The following is a 21,299-nucleotide window of genomic DNA, read 5'->3' as shown; positions in this document are numbered from 1 at the left end:
ATTATAAATTAAAATAAATAAAATAATTGAGGCCTAATGTGTGCCAGGTTGTATAAGTGTTTTACATACATTACACTTTATAAATTACTTTCCCCAATCTAGATTAGTAAACTGGGGTTGTAGACACTAAGTAACTTTGTAAACGGTCATGCATTATGAGTTTCAAAGTTCTAATTAAATTTAGGTCTCACTGGCTACAGAGCTCATTGACTAGATTATTAAATTATATTTTCTGATTTATTACAATTACTTACACAACCAAAGTGACCCTCATTGCCTTTTAAAACAGCCACAGGATCTTTCTGAAAGTTTGAACCTAAAGTGTTCTTTCATAGATGGTCCAAACTTATATTTATCATTTCCAGTTTTCCTATTTTAGCCATTAAACCAATTAGCAATCACTTCTGTAAAATAAACAGTTCAATGATTTTCTATAGTAATGAGTTTATGCCTAAGTTAATGTAATGTTTCACAAGGTATAAAATATTTCTTTAAAATTTTAACAGTTTTTCTGATGTCCTCAATCATTCAGAATAAAAAACATTTGCCAAGACCTCATGCCCTTTTAGTAAATGAAAGTAAGTCACTAACTTAATGTACTTTAGTATTAAAAGTTGCTCTATATGCTAACAAACTATTCCTCCATCTTTAGCATTCAATCCTTACATTAATGAATTTTAAAATTGTCATACAATTAGTGTATTTTATTTTCAGATTTCAATTTTAGTGTTTTACACAGGTATTGGTGATAAAATGTTTCTGTAGAATCTGACTTTAAATTAATGAAGATATTTATATTTATTTACTTCTTAGTTTTCACAAACGTATTGTTTTTTTATTGTTCCTGTTAATAATATTATGTCAAATACAGAATACCTTTTAAAAAATGACCTATTGTTTAAAGAGATTTCCGTTTAAAACTTTAGGAAATTGGTACTAGACTTTTATATTGGTCAACAGCAAAATAAACATTATTACTCAGCCACCAACACATGCAGTTTGCCTATACCAGGGATCCTGTCAAAATATACACCATTTACAACTTCTTAAGTGCAGTTATCATAGAGCACAGTCCCTGACATCACACAGCTGCAGACATGAATAAACAAAGAGGAACCTACTCCGAAGTGAGTCTGGCCCAGGACCCAAAGAGGCAGCAAAGGAAACTTAAGGGCAATAAAAGCTCCATTTCAGGAACCGAACAGAAAATATTCCAAGTAGAATTAAATCTTCAAAATGCTTCTTCAGATCATCAAGGGAATGACAAGACATATCACTGCAAAGGTAAAACATTAAATAGATCTTCAATATTACTGTTCTAGGACGTGCAGTTGAGTGCAGAAGGGTGGGGAGAAATTAGGGAATATTTTGCACTTGTGACAATCAGAGGTCAAAAGTCAGAATCTAATATTCTAGTATGAAATCTGAAGCCTGATTTTATTCAGGCATTGTTCAGTTGTCATCTGTGATCAACAACTTATGGAGCATTATATTTACTGAAAATGAACTGGTATATTCTGAGAGAAACATTACTATAGTAGATGTAGATTTAGAGGCCAGAGTTTATCTTTTTTTTTTTTATACTTTAAATTCTAGGGTACATGTGCACAACATGCAGGTTTGTTACATATGTATACTTGTGCCGTGTTGGTGTGCTGCGTGTATCTTTATGTTTCCCTGTGCATGTGGGTTCTCTTATATGTAAACCTCATCAACTCTCTATCTCCCCTCTCTCAGTGCCTCTATTTCTCTCCCTGCAGGTTTACTGCCACCTCCAGAGAAGCTCACTGCTGAGGTCCTGGGAATCATTTGCATTGTCCTGATGGTCACTGTGTTGAAAACAATAGTTCTTATTCCTTGTAAGCGTATTATTGGAAGATTATAAGGGAACTTTTCACTGTAATGATTGGAAGTGCCTTGAAACATTTCATAATAATGAGGATTAGAACTCTTTTTTTAATGTGTATATCTGAACCCCAAGATAATACCATTCTTCTGAACTTTTCAAAATTATAAGTAACAGAATAATTGTAGAAAATATTTGTTTATATTTGTGTGTGTGTTAAATATGTATGTATATATAATACACACACAGAGAGATGTATTATGATTTCATGATTCAAAGACATGATTTAAGAAAAAAAATTTAGAAAACAAATTAATTTTGAAAGTGGTTAAATCAAATACTATAAGAGATGGTGAAATTTTATGCTAATGGCTTTAAAAATATTTGTTTTAAAGACGTTTTATTTAAGATTGTTCGAAGTTTTAAAATAATTTTAAATTTTGTATTTAAAGTAAGAACTGAAATTATTATGATTTATTTATCTAGATGTTAATTTTGTAAGAATTACTTTATTTTTTCTAGATATTGGAGTACTGGAGCAGAATAATTTTTCCCTGAATACAAGAATCCAGAAAGGTACATTATGATTGTCAGTGTTCTGATGTTAGTACAGTTTATATTTTGTCTCTATCTTAAGGGATGCAAAATGACAAGAAAATTTTTTGGGAGAATAAACTATAGCACTGAGCCATAAATGTTTATAAAATAAAGATTATATGAGGGCATTTCCTTTTCTCCAATAATAAGTAGAAATACTCAGTTAAAATCATTATACCCTCTTGTTGCATTTAATTAACTGAGATTTCCTAATACTATAAGATGATAAGAGATAAATAATTTTACTATACTTAAAAAGCAGTTTTGTTCAGTGATGTTTAAGATGTGTAGGGTGGATTTTTGTTTGGTGGTTTGCTTTATATGGGAACACAATTAAGGTATGAGAGGTGGACCTTTCATTGTGCATGTGTGTATGAGCTACTAGTTGTTTTAAAATATATATTTAACAGCCTATGAGGATGCATAGATATTGTGTACCTATGTGTTTATAGCTTTGCAAATATATAAAATAATTTTAATTTGTGAACATATTGTTCTGCATAGTAATTCATATCTTTATTTAGCAAATGATTGTGGCCATTGTCCTGAGGAGTGGATTACATATTCCAACAGTTGTTATTACATTGGCAAGGAAAAAAGAAGTTGGGAAGAGAGTTTGCTGACATGTGCTTTGAAGAACTCTGATTTGCTTTCTATAGAGAATGAAGAAGAAATGGTAAGACATAAATGTTTCAACACTTTACTAAAAGCTTATTTCTGTCAATATCATATTTGTAGAAATCATCCATATGTTTATACATATTTAATTTATATATTTTAAGTCTGTGTAATATTCAACTGACGTCATCATATTTTTATATTCATATACTGTTAATGCACATTTGATGATTTCCAGTTTTGCTTTTCATGGAAACCCATTCTTCTATGAATGTTTTTATCCCAAAATAAAGAAAACTAATCCTGTCATAGTCATTCATATTGATCACAAGGTGAATGGATTCGTGATACAAGGCAGATCATGAAATAGAAATTTCCAGCCCCAGCAATCCTGCCCCTGTATATGCCTTCCTCACTTTTCCTGCCTCCTCTCCAAACCTTTGTATTGACTTTTAATGTGATGAATAAGCTTTGCCTGTTTCTGAATTTATGTCAAGCGAATCACACAGTGTGAATTTTCATGTGTGTCTTCTTTTACTCCTATATGATATTTGTGCAATAATGCGGTCAGCTGTTGTTTGTTACTGTTCATTGCTGCATGATGTACATAGAACACTTACAATCCATTCAGTCCTGTGTCTCTGGATAGGGAAGTGAGTCTTATGTCCTCAGGGACAAAAAGGAACCTGGATGTGCACGTGTAGTCATGGGGTTCCTTTGTTGATCCCTCTCGCCCGCACCTACCCTGGTGTCTTTGGTTTGGGAGGAGAAGCACTTCCTCTAGCTCCTAATTGGTAGCAGGTCTCCTGGTAGATCATCCTTGCCAGTGGTACCAGCCTTGCCTGGTGTTGCTTTCAATACAGAGCAGGAGTGGGTTTAGCTGAGCCACCTCCTGTTGCTCTGAGAAACAGAGGACTAGTTCACTTTCTTCTGCTGAGTGGGGGACTGAAGATGTCCGGACACTCTGTTGAAACCTGATTCTGGAGTCCCAAACCATTTTGCCATCCTCTTTCCACCTTTCAGAGTCTTCCTATGTGTCTTTCATTGCTTGCAGAGTTTAGAGTTGTATTTAGTAGGGAGTAGCAGAGAAAAAGGAGTGATGTACCTGGTCAAGACCGTTGTTCTTCCACCAAAACCGAGTCAGATAAAAGTGAGCGCTTATCTAGTTAGAGAGTGGTGTGGTGCCCAGAAAAGCCAATTTTTGACCTCTGTGTCATTTATTTCCCCAATGGCAACCTTTCAATTTCCTTCTAAACTTCAAGAAGGAGAAGTTCCACTATGAGAAACATAGTGGAAAAATACATTTATTTAATCAGAATATCTGGAGAAAAACATGTGCAGTATCAGGATGTTTATTTCAGTTCTTACTGTGTCTGTCTTACCAACCCAGGCAACTATTAAATTACATGAATCACAATTTTGCTTATTAAAATAAGAAGAATGAATGTACTAAGCATAAAAATTGAAGAGCTCCTTTTAAGTCAAAATTACAAAATTGGTAACAGATTTTACACTATAAAAGTCGTTTTCAAGTTTACTATTTTGTTTAATGTATTTATTTTGTTTTGAAAATTAAGCATCCTATGAAAGAATGTATTACCTGCACTTTTAAAATTAATAAAAGTTTAGAATTCAAAGAAAGCACCTAAAATTAATAAAATCTTTTATAATTATTATTTAAATGAAAATTTGTATTTTCCATTAGAAACTATTGGGCTCCCTGTCAGTTCTCTCATGGGTTGGCGTCTCTCGTAGCAGCAGTGATCATCCATGGATGTCAATAAATGGCTCAACGTTCAAATTGAAGTAAGTTTTTTGAATGATGCTAAATAGTAGAAGAATATAAAAAGGTTCAGAATAACATTGTGAATAAATTTAAGTGCAATTATAGCCATAAATAAAGATGTTGAAAGTTAGTGAAATGTTGATATAAGTATTAAGGAATGATCCACCATTACATTTTCCGTGGTTTTAGTTACCCAGGCTCAACCACAGCCAAAACTATTAAAAGGAAAACTCTAGGAAGAAAAAATTCATGAATTTTAAATTGTTCACTATTCTGAGTAGTGTGGTCAAATCCTTCATATAGTGTATGGCTCCATCTCACCTGGGACGTGAATCATTGCTTCATCCGGGATACCTGCATAGCCTAAGTTCCCTGTCCACTAGTCACTCAGCTGTCTCAGTTATGAGATCGACTGAGGTGGTATTGTACCATTTGTGTTCAAGTCACTGTTAGTTTACTTAACAAGGACCCCAAAATGCAAGAGTATTTATGCTGGCATATTGTTATAATTGTTCTTTTTCATTATTATTAGTTTGTTTTAATCTCTTAATGGGCCTAATTTATAAATTAAACTTTATCAAAGGTGTGTATGTATAGATAAAACACAGTATATATACAGTTCAGTACTATCTATGATTTCAGACATCCACTGGGGGTCTTAGAACATATCCCCTGCGCAGATGAAAGGACTATTTCATTCAGTTTCCATATTACCAACTCATGATATTATTATATGGAAAATATCATCTGTTTTTATAATATTCTTTGCTTACAATTTGTGGAAAATGCTCTTGTTCCGTGAACTGTCCCCATACAATCTAATGGGATTATGGATTTTTCTCCATCACAGGATAGCAGAATCAGATATTGGTAAACATAACTGTGTAATGCTGCACTCGTCTGGCCTTAAATCACACAGATGTGGATCTTCACAACTGTATAATTGTAAGCATAAACTTTGGAATTAAAGCAACTGAATTTGGAGGCTGTTCAGGTAATTTTAAATTTCATAAAACGGAAATAATATTTTGGTTGAAAAAGTTTTAAAATAAATTACATAATTTGTCCCAATAATGAAAAAAGTTTTCAAAATCAGTTATTGAAATGTAATATACACACCACTAAGTACAGATATCATTGCTGTTGTGTCTTGCTCTTCTTACTCAACATTATATTTGTGGCATTCAGTCTTTTTTTTTTTTTTTTTGAGACAGAGTCTCGCTCTGTCGCCCAGGCTGGAGTGCAGTGGCCGGATCTCAGCTCACTGCAAGCTCCGCCTCCCGGGTTCCCGCCATTCTCCTGCCTCAGCCTCCGGATTAGCTGGGACTACAGGCGCCCGCCACCAAGCCCGGCTAACTTTTTGTATTTTTTAGTAGAGACGGGGTTTCACTGTGTCAGCCAGGATGGTCTCGATCTCCTGACCTCGTGATCCGCCCGCCTCGGCCTCCCAGAGTGTTGGGATTACAGGCGTGGGCCACCGCGCCCGGCCCCAGTCTTTCTTAAAGTTTCACTGTATGCAAGTGTGTTTATATGAAGTATTAGTAATAGACAATCCCATAGAGACAGAAAGTGGAATAGTGGTTGCCAATGCCTAAGGGAAGGTTGGAATAGGAAGTGACTGTTTATTGTTAACAGTTTCTTTTTGGGATGATGGAAACTTTCTAAATTTCAGTAGTGATAGTCATAACTCTGAATATACTAAAAGTAACTGACTTATGCACATTAAATGGATGAAATGTATGCTGTATACATGACATCTTAATAAAGCTATTTTTTAAAAACTCCTGGATTTATATATTGGGACTGAATGTGATATCTAAAGTAGTGTTTAAATATAAGATTTCTTTATAACATTGACTTTTCTAATCAATATCATGCTGTGTCCTTCAATATATTAGGTTTTCTTTAAGTTCTATCAGATTTGAGGGGATTGAAGTCATATAGAAATACAGGTATTTCACATTCATACTTCTGTAAATGGCACTTATTTTTCAATTTTCCTTAATATGTTTTGTTGCTGTAAATAGAAATATAATTGACGTCTGCGTGTTGATTGTACATCCAGTTACTTCACTAATTTTATGTGTTAAATCTATCATCAAGTATAGATTTTTCTGGGTTTTCCATTTAAACAGCTGTTTAATATACAAATTGTAATACTTTTCTTTTTATTTCCAGGTGCTATGATTTTTTTTCTGATATATTTTAACTGGTTAGGGATTCATTTCTGATGTTGAATAGGAGAAACAAAAAAAGTTCTGTGTATATTATATGTGTCATTTTCTGTTTGGAGAAAATATATCAACATTTTATTTATGCTTAGGAATTTTTTATTACACTTTTCTCATATTAAAACAGCTTTATATTCCTGTTTTCTAATAGTTTTATCAATTGATGTCACATTTCTATCATTTTTTATCAATTGAAATGATATATCTTTTCTCTGTATAATGTTTATTAAGTAAACTACCTTCATTTCTTTCAAATGTTAGAAAAGTATTGTGTTTCTGAAACAAGACCCTATTTATCATACTGTATTGCCCCTTTAAAAATAAATCAGTGCATATATTATACTTAGAGTAAGATTTGTTTCTTCATCTAGGTTCAAAAGAGATTCAACTGTGTTTTTACAAACTGTGTACATGAGAAATTTTGCTATCAAAGCTATATTGGGAAGCACTCCTCTTTCTCTATAACCTAGAAGCATTTGTGTAAGGGTAGTTTTGTTTTTAAACATTATTATTCACTAGTGGTTCCATCTAATTTATAAATTATGTTTTGTAGGAAAGTTTGTATAACAAACTCAATTTCTTTAATATGTAGAGTTTACTCTGGTTTTTGTTTCTTTTATTGTGTTTTGGTAATTTGTATTTTCTAGGAATTTTTTTGTTTTGTAGGTTATTAAATGTATTCCTGATAGAGTTTAATGTCTGGTATCTGTAAAAACGACAACGGTTTCCCCATGTTTAATCTAGAAATAAAATGTTGGTGTTTTCTCAAACTCTTTCTATGGTAGGCTCATCAATTTTTAAAAAGTCTTTTCAATAAAAATACCTTTGGCCTCATTGAGCTTCTCTCTCATGATTGTGTTCTTGTTATAATTTTTTACTGTTTATTATTTTGTTTTCTACTTTATTTATATTTAATTTCAGTTTTCTGCTTTTAATCTCATTTGATGAGTGCTCAGATAATTCAATTCTACTTTCATATTTTACTATATATATATTTAAGGCAATTAATTTTCACAAGAAAGAATTTGCTCTATTTTCTTTGTAATTCATATTAAAATGTGACCATCCATTGTGATAATGTCTTTGGCCCATAAGTTATTTAGAAATGTATTACTGAGTTAAAATTATACAGGTTTCCTAATTTTTAGTTATTGACCTCTATATTAGATAAACTGTATAGAGCATTTTCTGTGAAGCTGGAAATATTCTGTGTTTCTGTGTAAATGTGGCTAGTGTGAGAAATTGGTTTTATTTTCTATTAATTAATTTCATATTTGAATAGTTACATTTCAAGTGTCCATTGACCAATGTAGGCTAGTGATACTGCATTGAAATCATAGTTTAATATTTTTATATAAATATGCTTGGAAACATGAGATTACAGTGTACTTTTGGAAAATTTCCGTGTGAACTCAAAAACAGAAGTATTCTGTTAGTATATACTGTCTGTACAAGTGTGTGTGAGTTTGGGCATATAGGTGATGGTTAATAGTGTAGTTCAAAACTTTTTAAAGATTCACTGGTGTGGCTGTGTGACAAGCTGTGAGAGAGAAGTGTTAAAACCTCATTTTTGATTGTTAACTTGTTCACTTCTTTCAATTCTATGTTGAACTTGTATTATCAGATACATACACATTAATTTTAAAATATTATAATGATGTAGTAAATAAAATTATTATTATGAAACATGCATCTTTATTTTCTCTAACGTTTTTCTCCTTATTTGATGACTTTACATTAACAATAGCAGTTTTTCTACTAGGTTTCTAATTGCATCTGATACTTTTTTCATCCTTCATTTTAATTTTTCTTTATACTTAAAGGAGTGTCTACAACCAGCAGTTTGTTAGAATAAACACTCTTTGTTTTTAATAATAAAATAATTTTCTTCTAATATTTACTGATAAGTATTAAATTTTCAAATTATGATTATTATGTATTCTTATTTGTATGTACATAATTATACTAATTAATTATAATTATTATCTAATTTAGATTGAAAATTGCCAGGCTTTTAAACTCTTAACTTTGTATTGCTTTATCTTTTCACTAGAAATGTTTTATTGTTTAAGTATTTCTATTAACAAACAGTGCCAATTTGCTAATTTAATATGCTTTGAATATTCTTTCATTAGTGCCCTGCATTTTACAGGGCACAACAAATTAATGCTTTTACCCCTTCTTAGACAATGAAAAGATCTAACTATCCTTCCTATGGTTTAAATATTTGTGTCTTCTCAAAATTTATATTGAGACTTAATCCCTATTTTGCTGGTTTTAAGAGGTAGGGCCTTTGGGGAACTAATTAAGTCAGCAGGGCTTTGCCGTAATGATTTGATTAGTGCCTCACAAAAAGGCTGTTAGGAACTAGTATTCACCACATTTTCCCTTCTGCCATGTGAGGACGTAGCAACACGGTGCCATCTTGGAAGCAGAAAGCAGCCCTCATCAGACACCAAATCTGCTGACACCTTGATCTTAGACTTTCTTGCCTTGAGAACTGGGAGAAATAAATTTTCATTGCTTATAAATTGTTCGATCTATGGAATTTTGTTATTGCAGCAAAAATGGACTAAGACTACCCTCTCCTTTTATTTACTGATTATCCTATATTTGCTTTCTGAATTCTGATATAAAAATATATTTAAAGTTTGAAACATTGTCATCAATAATATTTTATTCATTTACTATTTAGGTAGGTATATCCACATAATTTCTTTTGAAATACATCATCTTTAGAATATATTTAAATTTTATTTTCTTTACTTCTAGGGAATAGCAACTAATTCTCTCCATTTAAAAACATTTCTTGAAGATGAAGTCTTTTGCCATCATATTTAAGAATATTTTCACTTATTATTGACTTCCAATTAATCCATAACTCTTAAAACACTAGGAATAGCAATTATTAACCGTAGTCACAGTAATATATATTTTGATTCTGTATCTATATATGTACTATATATTTATATCATATAGAGTAAATTTTGATTACTCCTATTATTTTCAGTGACTTTGTTGCCTTTTTATATTATTATTATGCCTTTGAATAAGCACAGATTCCATTAAAGTTAAATGCTGGAAGAGTAAAAAAAAAACATTTTGTTACATATAACAAGGATATGATATACAGTTATGTGACCAAAAAAATACTGTTTTGATCAACAATGCACCACATATATGATGGTGGTTCCATAAAATTATAATGGAGCTGAAAAATTCCTATATCCTAGTGATACTGTAGCTGTTGTCATAGGACAGCTCATTATTCACATGTTTGTGGTGATACTAGTCGTAAACAAACCTACTGAGCTGACAGTCATGTAAACATATAGCATATACAATTTTGTACAGTGCATAGTACTTGATAATAAACAATTATGTTACTAGCTTTATGTATTTATTGTACTATACTTTTTTTAACTTTTAGGTTCAGGGGTACATATGTAGCTTTGTTATGTAGGTAAACTTCTATCATGGGGGTTGGTTGTACAAATTATTTTATCACCCAGGTATTAAGCCTGATACCCATTAGATATTTTTCCTGATCCTCTCCCTCCACTCTCCCTCCACCCTCTGATAGGACCTAGTGCATGTTGTTCACCTCTATGTGTTCATGTATTCTCATCATTTAGCTCCCACTTATAAGTGAAAACATATGGCATTTGGTTGTCTGTTCCTGCATTCGTTTGCTAAGGATAATAGCTTACAAATCCATCCATGTTCCTGCAAAGGATATGATTTCATTCCTTTTTATGATCACATAGTATTGCATGGTGCATATGTACCACATTTTCTTTATCCAGTCTATCACTGATGGGCATTTAGGTTGATTCCAAGTCTTTGCTATGGTGAATTACACTACACTTTTTATTCTTATTTTAGAGTGTGCTCCTCCTACTTATAAAAAATAGTTAACTACAAAACAGGCTTAGGCAGGTCCTTCAGGGGGTATTCCAGAAGAAGGCATTGTTATCATAGGAGATGACAGCTCTTTGAGAGTTACCGCCCCTGAAGACCTTCCAGTGGGACAGGATGTGGAGATAGAAGAGAGTGATATTGATTATCTTGACTCTATGCAGGCCTAATGTGTTTGTTTGTGTCTTAGTTTTGACAAAACATTAAAGAGTAAGAAAAAAGTGAGAATAAAATTTTTTATATAGGAAAGAGTTTACAGAATAATCATATAAAATATATTTGTAGAGTTGTACAATGTGTGTTTTAGCTCTTTTGTTACAAAAGAGTCAAAAGGTTATAAAGTAAACAGTTAGAGTAAGTTATTTAATATTATTGAAGAAAAGATTATTATAAATCTAGTGTTGTCTAAGTGTATAGTGTTTAAAAAGTGTCCAGTAATGCACAATACTATCCTAGGCCTTCACATTCCACTCAACGCTCACTGACCCACCCAGGGAAACTCCCAGTTCTACAAGCTCCATTAAGTGCGCTACACAGGTGTACCATTTTTATCTTTTATATCGTGTTTTTACTGTACTTTTTCTATGTTGAGATATGTTTAAATAAACACATACTTACCATTGTGCTACATTTGTCTACAGTATTCAATACAGTAGCATGCTGTACAGGTTTGTAGCCGAGGAGCTGTTAAGTTACACCAGATAGCCCATGTGTGTAGTAGGCTATACCATCCAAGTTTGTATAAGCACACTCTATGATATTCACACAATGACAAAATTGCCTCGTGACCCATTAATCAGAATGTATACCCATCATCAAGTTGCACGTGACTGTATAATGCTATTTAATTAAAAACAATAAGTGGGTGTTTGCAGGAATAGTATACATCCGTACCTCAAATTTAAAAAGAGAACATTAGTGAATGTTACATTATTTGGCATCTTTGTGAAAGATTTTGTTGTTTTAATTCTTTAATGTGACAAAAAATTACTTAGTTTACAAAATGAAATAAGTATATAAATGTAAATAAATGTATTTCTAATAAAAACACCCAACATGCATATAAGCATATATCATATCAGTTTATTTAGAATTATAATTATGAAAATACACTAAATTATAATTAATAGAAATATATATATAGCTAGCAAACAAGCATAGTATTTCAGATTCACAGTTTTACAAATGGCATCCTTATTTTAAAAATTTCTTTAGTAATTGTTGCTATAAATAGAAATACAATTGAAATTTGCAAGTTGATTCTTATATCCAGTTACTTCACTGAATATTTTGTATTAAATTTATCATTTTAGGTGTAATTTTTCAGGTTTTCTATATTAACATATTTTATCTCTAAATAATCCCACTTTTTTCTTTCCAATTGCAATATTTTCTCTATTTCTTTTTTATAACTTAAAAAATTATGAGTACATAATAGTGTACATATTTATGGCATATACATGATACTTTGATACAAGCATACAATGTGTAATGATCAAATCAAGTAATTAGGATACGCATCACCTCAAAAATTTGTCATTTCTTTGTGTTGGGAACTTCTGAAATCTACTCCCCTAGTTATTTTGAAATATACAATAAGTTATTATTAAATATAGCTGCCTTATTGTGCTACCATTGTGCTACCTTTCTTCATACCCCTGACACTATCCTTCCCAGCTCTGGCAGCCATCATTCTACCCTCTACCTCCATGAGATCAATTGCATTAGTTCCCACATATGAGTGAGAACATGTGATATTTACCTTTTTGTGCCTGGCTCATTTCACTTAACATGATGTCCTCCAGTTCCAACCATGTTGTTGCAAATTACAAGGATTTTATTTTTTTATGACTGAATAGTGTTCCATTATTATTCCACATGTATGTGATCTATCTGTACCACATTTTTTTAATCCATTCATCCACTGATGAATACTTAGCTTGATTCCACATCTTAGCTATTGTGGATAGCACTGCAATAAACATGGTAGTGCAGATCTATCTTTGATAACCTGATTTCCTTTCTTTCTTTTGAATGAATACCCAGCAGTAGGATTGCTGGATCATATGGTAGTTCTATTTTTCACATTTTGAGGAATCTCCATACTGTTTTCCATAATGACTGTACTAATTTACTTTCCCACCAACAGTATATGAGGGTTCCCTTTTCTCCACACCCTCATCAGCATCCATTATTGCCTTTTTGATAATAGCCATTCTAACTGGGATGAGATGACATTTCATTGTAGTTTTTATTTGCATTTCTCTGATGATTAGTGATGTTGCGCCCTTTTTCATATACCTATTAGCTATTTGTATGTCTTCCTTTGAAAAACGTGTATTCAGATCTTTCACTCATTTTTTAATCTGGTTATTTGGTTTCTTGTTACTAAGTTGTTTGAGTTCATTATATATTCTGGTTATTAATCTCTTGTCAGTAGAATAGCTTAAAATTATTTTCTCCCATTATGTAGGCTGTATTTTCACTCTGTTGATTGTTTCCTTTGCTGAGCCAAAGCGTTTTAGCTTGATGTAATCCTATTTGTCCATTTTTGCTTTTGTTGCCTGTGCTTTTGAGGTCTTACTCAAGAATTTTCTGCCCAGACCAATGTCTAAAGCATTTCTCCAATGTTTTTTTTTTTGCAGTTTTATAGTTTCAGATCTTATATCTAAGTCTTTAATCCATTTTAGTTTGGTTTTGTATATGGTGAGAGATAGGAGTTTAATTTAATTCTTCTGCATATGAATATGCAGTTTTCCCAGCATTAATTTTTGAAGAGACTATCTTTTTTTCTCTTCTTTGTCAAAAGTGAGTTGGCACCTTTGTCAAAAGTGAGTTGTCTGTAAACTCATGGATTTATTTCTGGATTCATTGGTCTATATGTCTGTTTTAATACCAGCACCATGTTGTTTTGGTTGCTATAGCTTTGCAGTATATTCAGGTAATGTGACACCTCCAGCTTTGATATTTTGCTCAGAATTGCTTTGGCTATGCTGGGTGTTTTGTGGTTCCATATGAATTTGAGGATTGCTTTTACTATTTCTGTGAAGAACGTCAGTGGCATTTCGATACAGATTGCATTGAATCTGGACTAGCTAAGGTTTTATTTTGAATGTTGAATAGAAGCCACAGAAAAGTTATATGTATATCATATGTATCATTTCCTATTTTAGGTAAAAAGATTGCAACATTTCATCCATTTTACAAAGTTTGTTTGTTTTATTATACCTTTCTCATATTGAAGCAGTTTTATCATATTCCTGTTTTTCTAATAGATTTTGTTATCAGTTGTAACATTTTTATTATTTTGGCATCAATTAGAATGATTTATGTTTTCTCTGCATAATGTTTATAAAGTAAACTATTTCGCTTCTCTCAAATGCTAAACCAGTCTGAAATAAACCATACTGGTCATTCTGTGTTGCCTGTTTAAGTTTATTAATGCACAGGAGATTACACTGTGTTTTTATTTATAGCTATGTACATGAGAGGCTTTGCTCTTAAGGATATATTGGGAAGCATTTCTCTTTTTCTGTAACCTAGAAGACTTTGTGTAAGGGTACTGTTTTATTTTAAAATGTAATTATTCACTAGTGATGCCACCTGAGTTTGTAGAATGTTTTTGTAGGAAAGTTTATGTAGGAAAGTCAATTGCTTCAGCACATATAAACATTTCATCCATATTTACAAAGTGTATGTTTATAGAGGTTACTAAGATTTTGGTTTGTTGTATTGCAATTTGGTAACTTGCATTTTCAAGAATTTTCTATCTCATATGGATATAAAAGTATTCATAATATGGTTTCATTAGCTGTTTAATAACTGTAAAAATCACAATGGTTTTCCCTTCATCTAGAAAAATATTTGTGCCTTCTCATATTCTTTAATAGTCTTTTATCAATTTTATTAAGTCCTTTCAATAAAAATACCTTCAGCCCCATTGACCCTCTCTACTATAATTTTGCTCTTTGTCATGATTTTTTTTACTATTTGTTGTTTTATTCCTACCACTTTACTTCTATTTAATTTCAGTTAATTTCATATTTCTGTTTTTATTCAGTCAATTCAGTATCTGCAATTTTGGTGTAATATATGCATTTAAGGCAATCCATTTTCCCAAGAAAATATTTTGCTCTATTTTCCTTATAATTGATGTAAAATTGTGAACATTTATTGTGATAATTTATTTGGCCTTTAGTTTATTTATAATTATATTTACTGAATATAAAACCATATAAAGTTTCTGAAGTTTTGATTATTGACTTCTGTGTTAGTAAACTGTAGTTAGAACATTTTCTGTGAGGCTAGAAATGTTCTTCATCTCTGTGTAAACGTAGCTAGTGTGACTAATAAACTTATGTTTAATGTTATTTACTTCTAATTAGTTAATATTAAACTTGAATTGGTACATTTTAACTGTCCACTGGCCAACTTTGGCTAGTGCTACTGTACTTATAGCAAACTTCTAAATTTTATATTAAAATGCATAGGCTTATGAAAATATAGTGTAGCTTAAAAAATTAGTATTCCAAATTAGTATACAGTTTTTAGTGTGTGTGTGTACACAGGTGTGTTGGCTAATTGTCTAGTTTAAATCTGTAGAGTCAGTGATGTATCTGTTTGTGTGATGAGATGTGAAAGAGAAGTGATTAAACCCCTAATTTTATTATTTACTCATTTATTTCTTTCAATTCTATATGAAATGTGTATTATTAGGTACATACACATTATTTTTAAATTACTAATGGTATAGATAAATATATCACTATGAATATGCTTCTTCATTTCTAATAACAATTTCTGTTTTATCTTATTACAGTATATTAAAGTAGTTTTCTACCAGTTTGTGTTGCATGGTATATTTTTTCCATTTTTCATTTTCATATTTTTTATGTTTATGATAAAGGAGTATCTTTATGAGTATCTCATAAAGACAGCAAGCCACTATTTTTAAACACAAGCACTTTGTAACAAATCAAAATCATTCCATATGTATTTGTTAAATTTTAAAGTAATTATTATTTATATTTTTTAATTCTATGTATAAATGTGTAAATATAATATGTTTACTGAATATAATATTATTTCATTCCAACTAAACACTTCCAATTTTTGAACTCTCTTTTTCTTAACTTTATATTAAGCTCTGGAATACATATGCAGGTTTGTTATATAGGTAAGCACGTCTCACAGGGGTTTGTTGAACAGACTATTTTGTCACCCAGGTATGAACCCTAGTACCCATTAATTACTTTTCCTGATCCCTTCCTTCCGCCACCCTCTACACTCAGGTAGGCCACAGTGTCTATTATTTACCTCTATGTGCCCATGTGTTCTCATCATTTAGCTCCACTTGTAAGTGAGAACATGCAGTATTTGGTTTTCTGTGTCTGTGTTAATTAGCTTAGAATGATGGCCTTCTGCTGCATCTATGTTGCTGCAAATGATATAATTTTGTTCTTTTTTTTATGACCGCCTAGTCTTTCAGGGTGTGTGTGTATCCTTGATGGGCACTTAGGTTGATTCCATGTCTTTGCTACTATGAAGAGTGCTGTGATGAACACGCAAGTGCATGTGTCTTTTTGGGGATATACACAGTAGTAAGACTGGTTGATCAAATGATAGTTCTAAGTTCATTGAGAAATCTCCCAATGGCCTTCCTCAGTGGCTGGACTAATTTACATTCATACCAACAGTGTGTAAGCGTTCCCTTTTCTCCAAAGCCTTGCCAACATCAGTTGTCTTTGACATTTTAGTAATAGTCTTTCTGACTGGTGTTAGATGGAATCTCATTTCGACTTTGATTTGCATTTCTCTGATAATTAGTGATGTGGAGCACTTTGTCATATATTTGTTGGCCGCTTGTATGTCTTCTTTTGAGAAGTGTCTGTTATGTCTTTTGACTATTTTAATGGGATTTAATTGTTTAAGTTCCTCATAGATTCTGGATATTGGACCTTTGTCAGGTGCATAGTTTGCAAATATTTTTCCCATTCTGTAGGTTTTCTGTTTTTTGGAGTTTAAAGTTTCTTTTGCTGTGCAGAAGTTGAGCTTATTTTGTGTATGGTATGAGATATAGATCAAAATATTTTGTATGTGCATATTGATAGCCAAGTATTTAAACGTGTGTTACAAAGATTATACTTTCTCCACTGAATGCGTTTACATCTTTCTTGAACTATTCTACATTCCATATATTTGTGGATACATTTTTGCACTTAGTCTATTTGATTAATCTAGGTATCTATTTATCTACTAGTTCCACATCTTGTGAAAATTGAGAGAAAGCTACAGAGATTTCCCATGGTCCTCACTCACGCACTACCTCTCCCATTATCAGTGTCCCCCACCAGCATGGTATATTTGTTACGAATGAAACATCATTATTATCCAAAGACCACAAGTTTATGTTAAGTTTCACTCAGTGTTGTACACTTTATGGGTTTGGCCAAATATATAATGATAGTGACATGTCTATCATCACAGATCATACAGAATAATTGCATTCCCCTGAAAATCTTCTGTACTCTGCCCACTAATCCTTTCCTCCTTCAAACACATGGCAGTCATTGATCTTTGTACTGTCTCCATAGTTGTTAGTTTTCCAGAATGTCATATAGTTGAACTCATACAGTATGTTACATCTGAGACATTACGTCTTAACCATATCATATATCTCAACCATTTTTGAGTGAACAGGTCAGTACTGTTAACTATATTCACATTTTACAACAGATTTCTAGAATTTGTTCATTTTGCAAAACTGAAACTCTACACACATTGGACAACTCCTCTTTTTGCCCCTAACAATCAGCATTCTACTTTCTGTTTGTATGAGTTTGACTACTTTAGATATCTCATTTAAATAAAGCATGCAGTATTTGTTTTTTTGTGCCTGGCTTATTTAACTTAGCATAATGTCCTTAAGATTTATCCATGTTGCAGTATGCAACAAGACTTCGTTTTAAAATAAAATATATTATCCTTTTAAAATGTTTAAACAACTTTATTGAGGTATGATTGACATATAAAAAGCTATACATACTTAATGCATACAACTTGATGACATTAGAGATAAGTATATAACCATGAAACCACCACAATAATCTATGTCATAAACATATCTAAAAGTTTCCTTCCATCCTCTTTATTATTGTTTTTTGTGATACAAACACTTAACATAAGATCTTCCCTCTTAGCCAAATCTTTAGTATACAACATTGTTAACTACACATTCTGTATAGTAAAATAGATCTCTAGACCTTGTTCATCTTGTATAACTGAAAGTTTGTACCCTTTGACGAATACTCCCCTGTTTTTCCCTCTCCCAGCCCCTGACAACCACCCTTCTACTCCCTGCTTCTATGAATTTACTATTATTTTACTCAGCATAATGTCCTTCAGGTTCATCCATGTTGTTGCAATAGGGTTTTCTTCTTTTTAATGGCAGAATTGTATTCCATTTTGTATACATGCCACATTTTCTTTATCCACCAATTCATCAATGGGCATGTATGTTGCTTCTATGTTTTAACTGTTGCAATGAACATGGGAGTGCAGATATCTGCTCAAGATCCTGATTTCAACTCCTTTGGCTCTACAGAAGTAAGATTGTTGGTTCATATGTCAACCCATTTTTAAATTTTTGAGGAACCTCCATAATGTTTTTCATAGTGACTGTACCATTTTACATTCTCATTAACAGTGCACAAGGGCTCACATTTCTTTACAACCTAACCAACAGTTGTTATTTTCTGCTTTTTTCATAGCAGCCATGCTAATGGATATGAAGTGATATTTGTAGATGATAACTATTTGAATCCTTTGTCCATTTTTAAATAGGGTTATTTGGATTTTGTCATTGGATTACATAAGTTCTTAATAAATTCTGGATATTAATCCCTTATTAGATACATGATTTTGTTGCTTCTATCATTTGCTGTGCAGACATTTTTAAGTTTGATGTAATCCCATTGGCCTATTTTTTGCTTTTGTTGCCTGTGATTTGGGTGTTATATCAAGAAATGAGTGCTAAATCCAATTTCGTGAAGATTTCCTTACATGTTTTCTTCTAGAAGTTTTATAGTTTTGAATCTTATCATTAAGTCCTCAATACATTATGAGTTAATATTTGTAGATGATGTAATGTAAGGGTTTGACTTCACTCTTTTGCATATGTCTAACCAGTTTTTTCAACACTATTTCTGGAGGATACTGCCCTTTTCCCACTGAATGGTCTTGGCACTCTTGTTGAAAATCACTAGTCCATATGTGCCAACATTTATTTCTGGATGTATTAAGTTGTTGTTTCTATGGAGAGCGGGGTATGCCTATTCTCTATCTTGTTATGTTGGCCTTCTTCCAATCTAGAATAGTATTCAGGGCAAATGTGGGCTCTGGTGGGAAGGTAACGTGGGTCTAAATGATGCTCCTGGTGGTGGAGCATTGTTGTTGTTGATGTTGATGTTTGCCTTCTTGTTGATGATCGGCTTGTTGATGTTGCCTTCTTTCCAATCTAAGAATAGTATTCAGGGCAAATGTGGGCCTCTGTGGAAGGATAACGATGGTCCTAAATGCTCCTGGTGGGTGGGCGGATACATTGACCACCATTCTCTGATTTTCGCACTGACTCAAGTCATCTCATAATCAATCCTACCTGTTCCACAAGATCATATCAGAGTCCTTGTCTTAAAATCCCCTTCAGTCATTTGATTATGATGTTTTGAGATGGAGACTTCTACATGCTGATTCTATTAGTAGTTAGTTTACTTAGCATCTTGGATGTATACATTTTAAAAAAGCAAATTTGAAAACTTTTAAAGTCAGTTTTGTCTTAATATTATTTTCTACATCTTTCTGTATTCTCTTTTTCTCTTGGATGAATAATTTCCGTTAATCCATCCCAAAGTTGATGAATTCTTCCTTTTGAATCTCAATTTTTTTTCTAGCCAATTTAGTGAATTTTTCATTTGAAGTAATGTACTTCTCAACTCAGAATTTGGCGTATTTCTTGGTTTTCATTTCTCTGCCAAAATTTCCTACTTGTTTTCTCATTGCCATCATATTTTCATTTAATTGATTGAACATACTTTTCTGTATAATTTAAGTACATTTATAATAGTTACTTTAAATTTTATTTTCTGATAAATCTACTGTATTGTCCCAGAAAAAGTCAGATTTTGTTGACTGATTGTCTTTTCCTCCAAGTATGGAAGACATTTGCCAGTTTCTGCATGTTTTCTAATTTCTTATAATAAATTTTTTTAATAATATAGTATCATGCAAATAAATTTGGGGGGTTTATAAAGAATTTTGGGAGGTAACTTGCATACAATTTTACTGCAGAATCTTTCTCCTTTAAAATGCATTTACTGATGTTTTGTTTCAAATTCTTATTTTTTTATTTTAGTTTTGGCCCCATTTCCTAGGGATTGCCCTTGTGAATTGCATAGCTTGGCTGTCAGCCAATATATTATTTTAAAAGATTTATTCAAAAACCTTAAGTTAGTAGAGGTTCCACTCTGCACTAGAGAGTGTGTGTGTGTGTGTGTGTGTGTGTGTGTGTGTGTGGTGGAGGAAGTGTTCATAAATTTGCAATCAGTTCTCAAGTCTCCTTGGGCTTTTCCTTTTTACTGGAATCATCCTGGTGTCCTCTCCACATATGCATATTTTTTCAATAATCGAGAATAAAATCCTGCCGTTTATACAACATGGATGAACCTGCTGAGCATCGTGTTAAGTGAAATAAGGCAGATACAGAAAGACAAATATCACATAATCTCACTCATATGTAGAATTAAAGCAAAAAAGAGCTGATATTATAGAAGCAGAGTGATCACCAGAAAAACACCAGAACAATGGTCAACAGAGACTGAAGGAGAGAAAAAGAGGGGGACAGGGCGAGAGCTTGGTCAATGGGTACAAAGTTATAGTTAGGTAGGAGGAATCAGTTCTGTTCTATTGCATAGTAGGGTGATGATGGTTAACAGTAAGATATTGCATATTACAAATTAGCTGGAACAGAGGCTTTTGAATGTTCTCACCACAAAGAAATGATAAATACATGAGGCAGATGGATACACTAAATACCCTGATTTGATTATTTAATATAACATATATATGTATTGAACATCAAATTGTACCCCATAGATATGTACAATTACAATGTGTCAATTTTAAAAAAATTTAAAGAATATGTAGAGGGCTAACGTCATGAGGTCTATTGCACTTTCATGTTTAGGATTTTGTTATATTTACGGCTGACACTGTTCTTCCCCCAGAGCAGACTGCACCTCAGACAAAA

The 21,299-nt window shown here is 32.2% G+C and overlaps 1 protein-coding gene across 1 annotated transcript; it reads left to right on the top strand.

Moving 5' to 3' along the window:
- Positions 1-1,097: 1,097 nt before the first annotated feature.
- LOC108542145 (NKG2-F type II integral membrane protein-like) lies at positions 1,098-5,862 on the top strand. The gene is made up of 6 exons (XM_017892018.1): positions 1,098-1,284; positions 1,761-1,859; positions 2,378-2,422; positions 2,968-3,119; positions 4,767-4,867; positions 5,698-5,862. Exons 1-6 carry the CDS (start codon positions 1,098-1,100, stop codon positions 5,813-5,815), a joined length of 702 nt encoding a protein of 233 aa, XP_017747507.1. The 3' UTR covers positions 5,816-5,862.
- The last annotated feature ends 15,437 nt before the right edge of the window (positions 5,863-21,299 follow it).

This window comes from Rhinopithecus bieti, unplaced genomic scaffold (assembly GCF_001698545.2).
Source record: "Rhinopithecus bieti isolate Rb0 unplaced genomic scaffold, ASM169854v2 scaffold_22452, whole genome shotgun sequence".
Taxonomy (NCBI): domain Eukaryota; kingdom Metazoa; phylum Chordata; class Mammalia; order Primates; family Cercopithecidae; genus Rhinopithecus; species Rhinopithecus bieti.
This window is presented reverse-complemented; position numbering and strand designations above follow the sequence as displayed.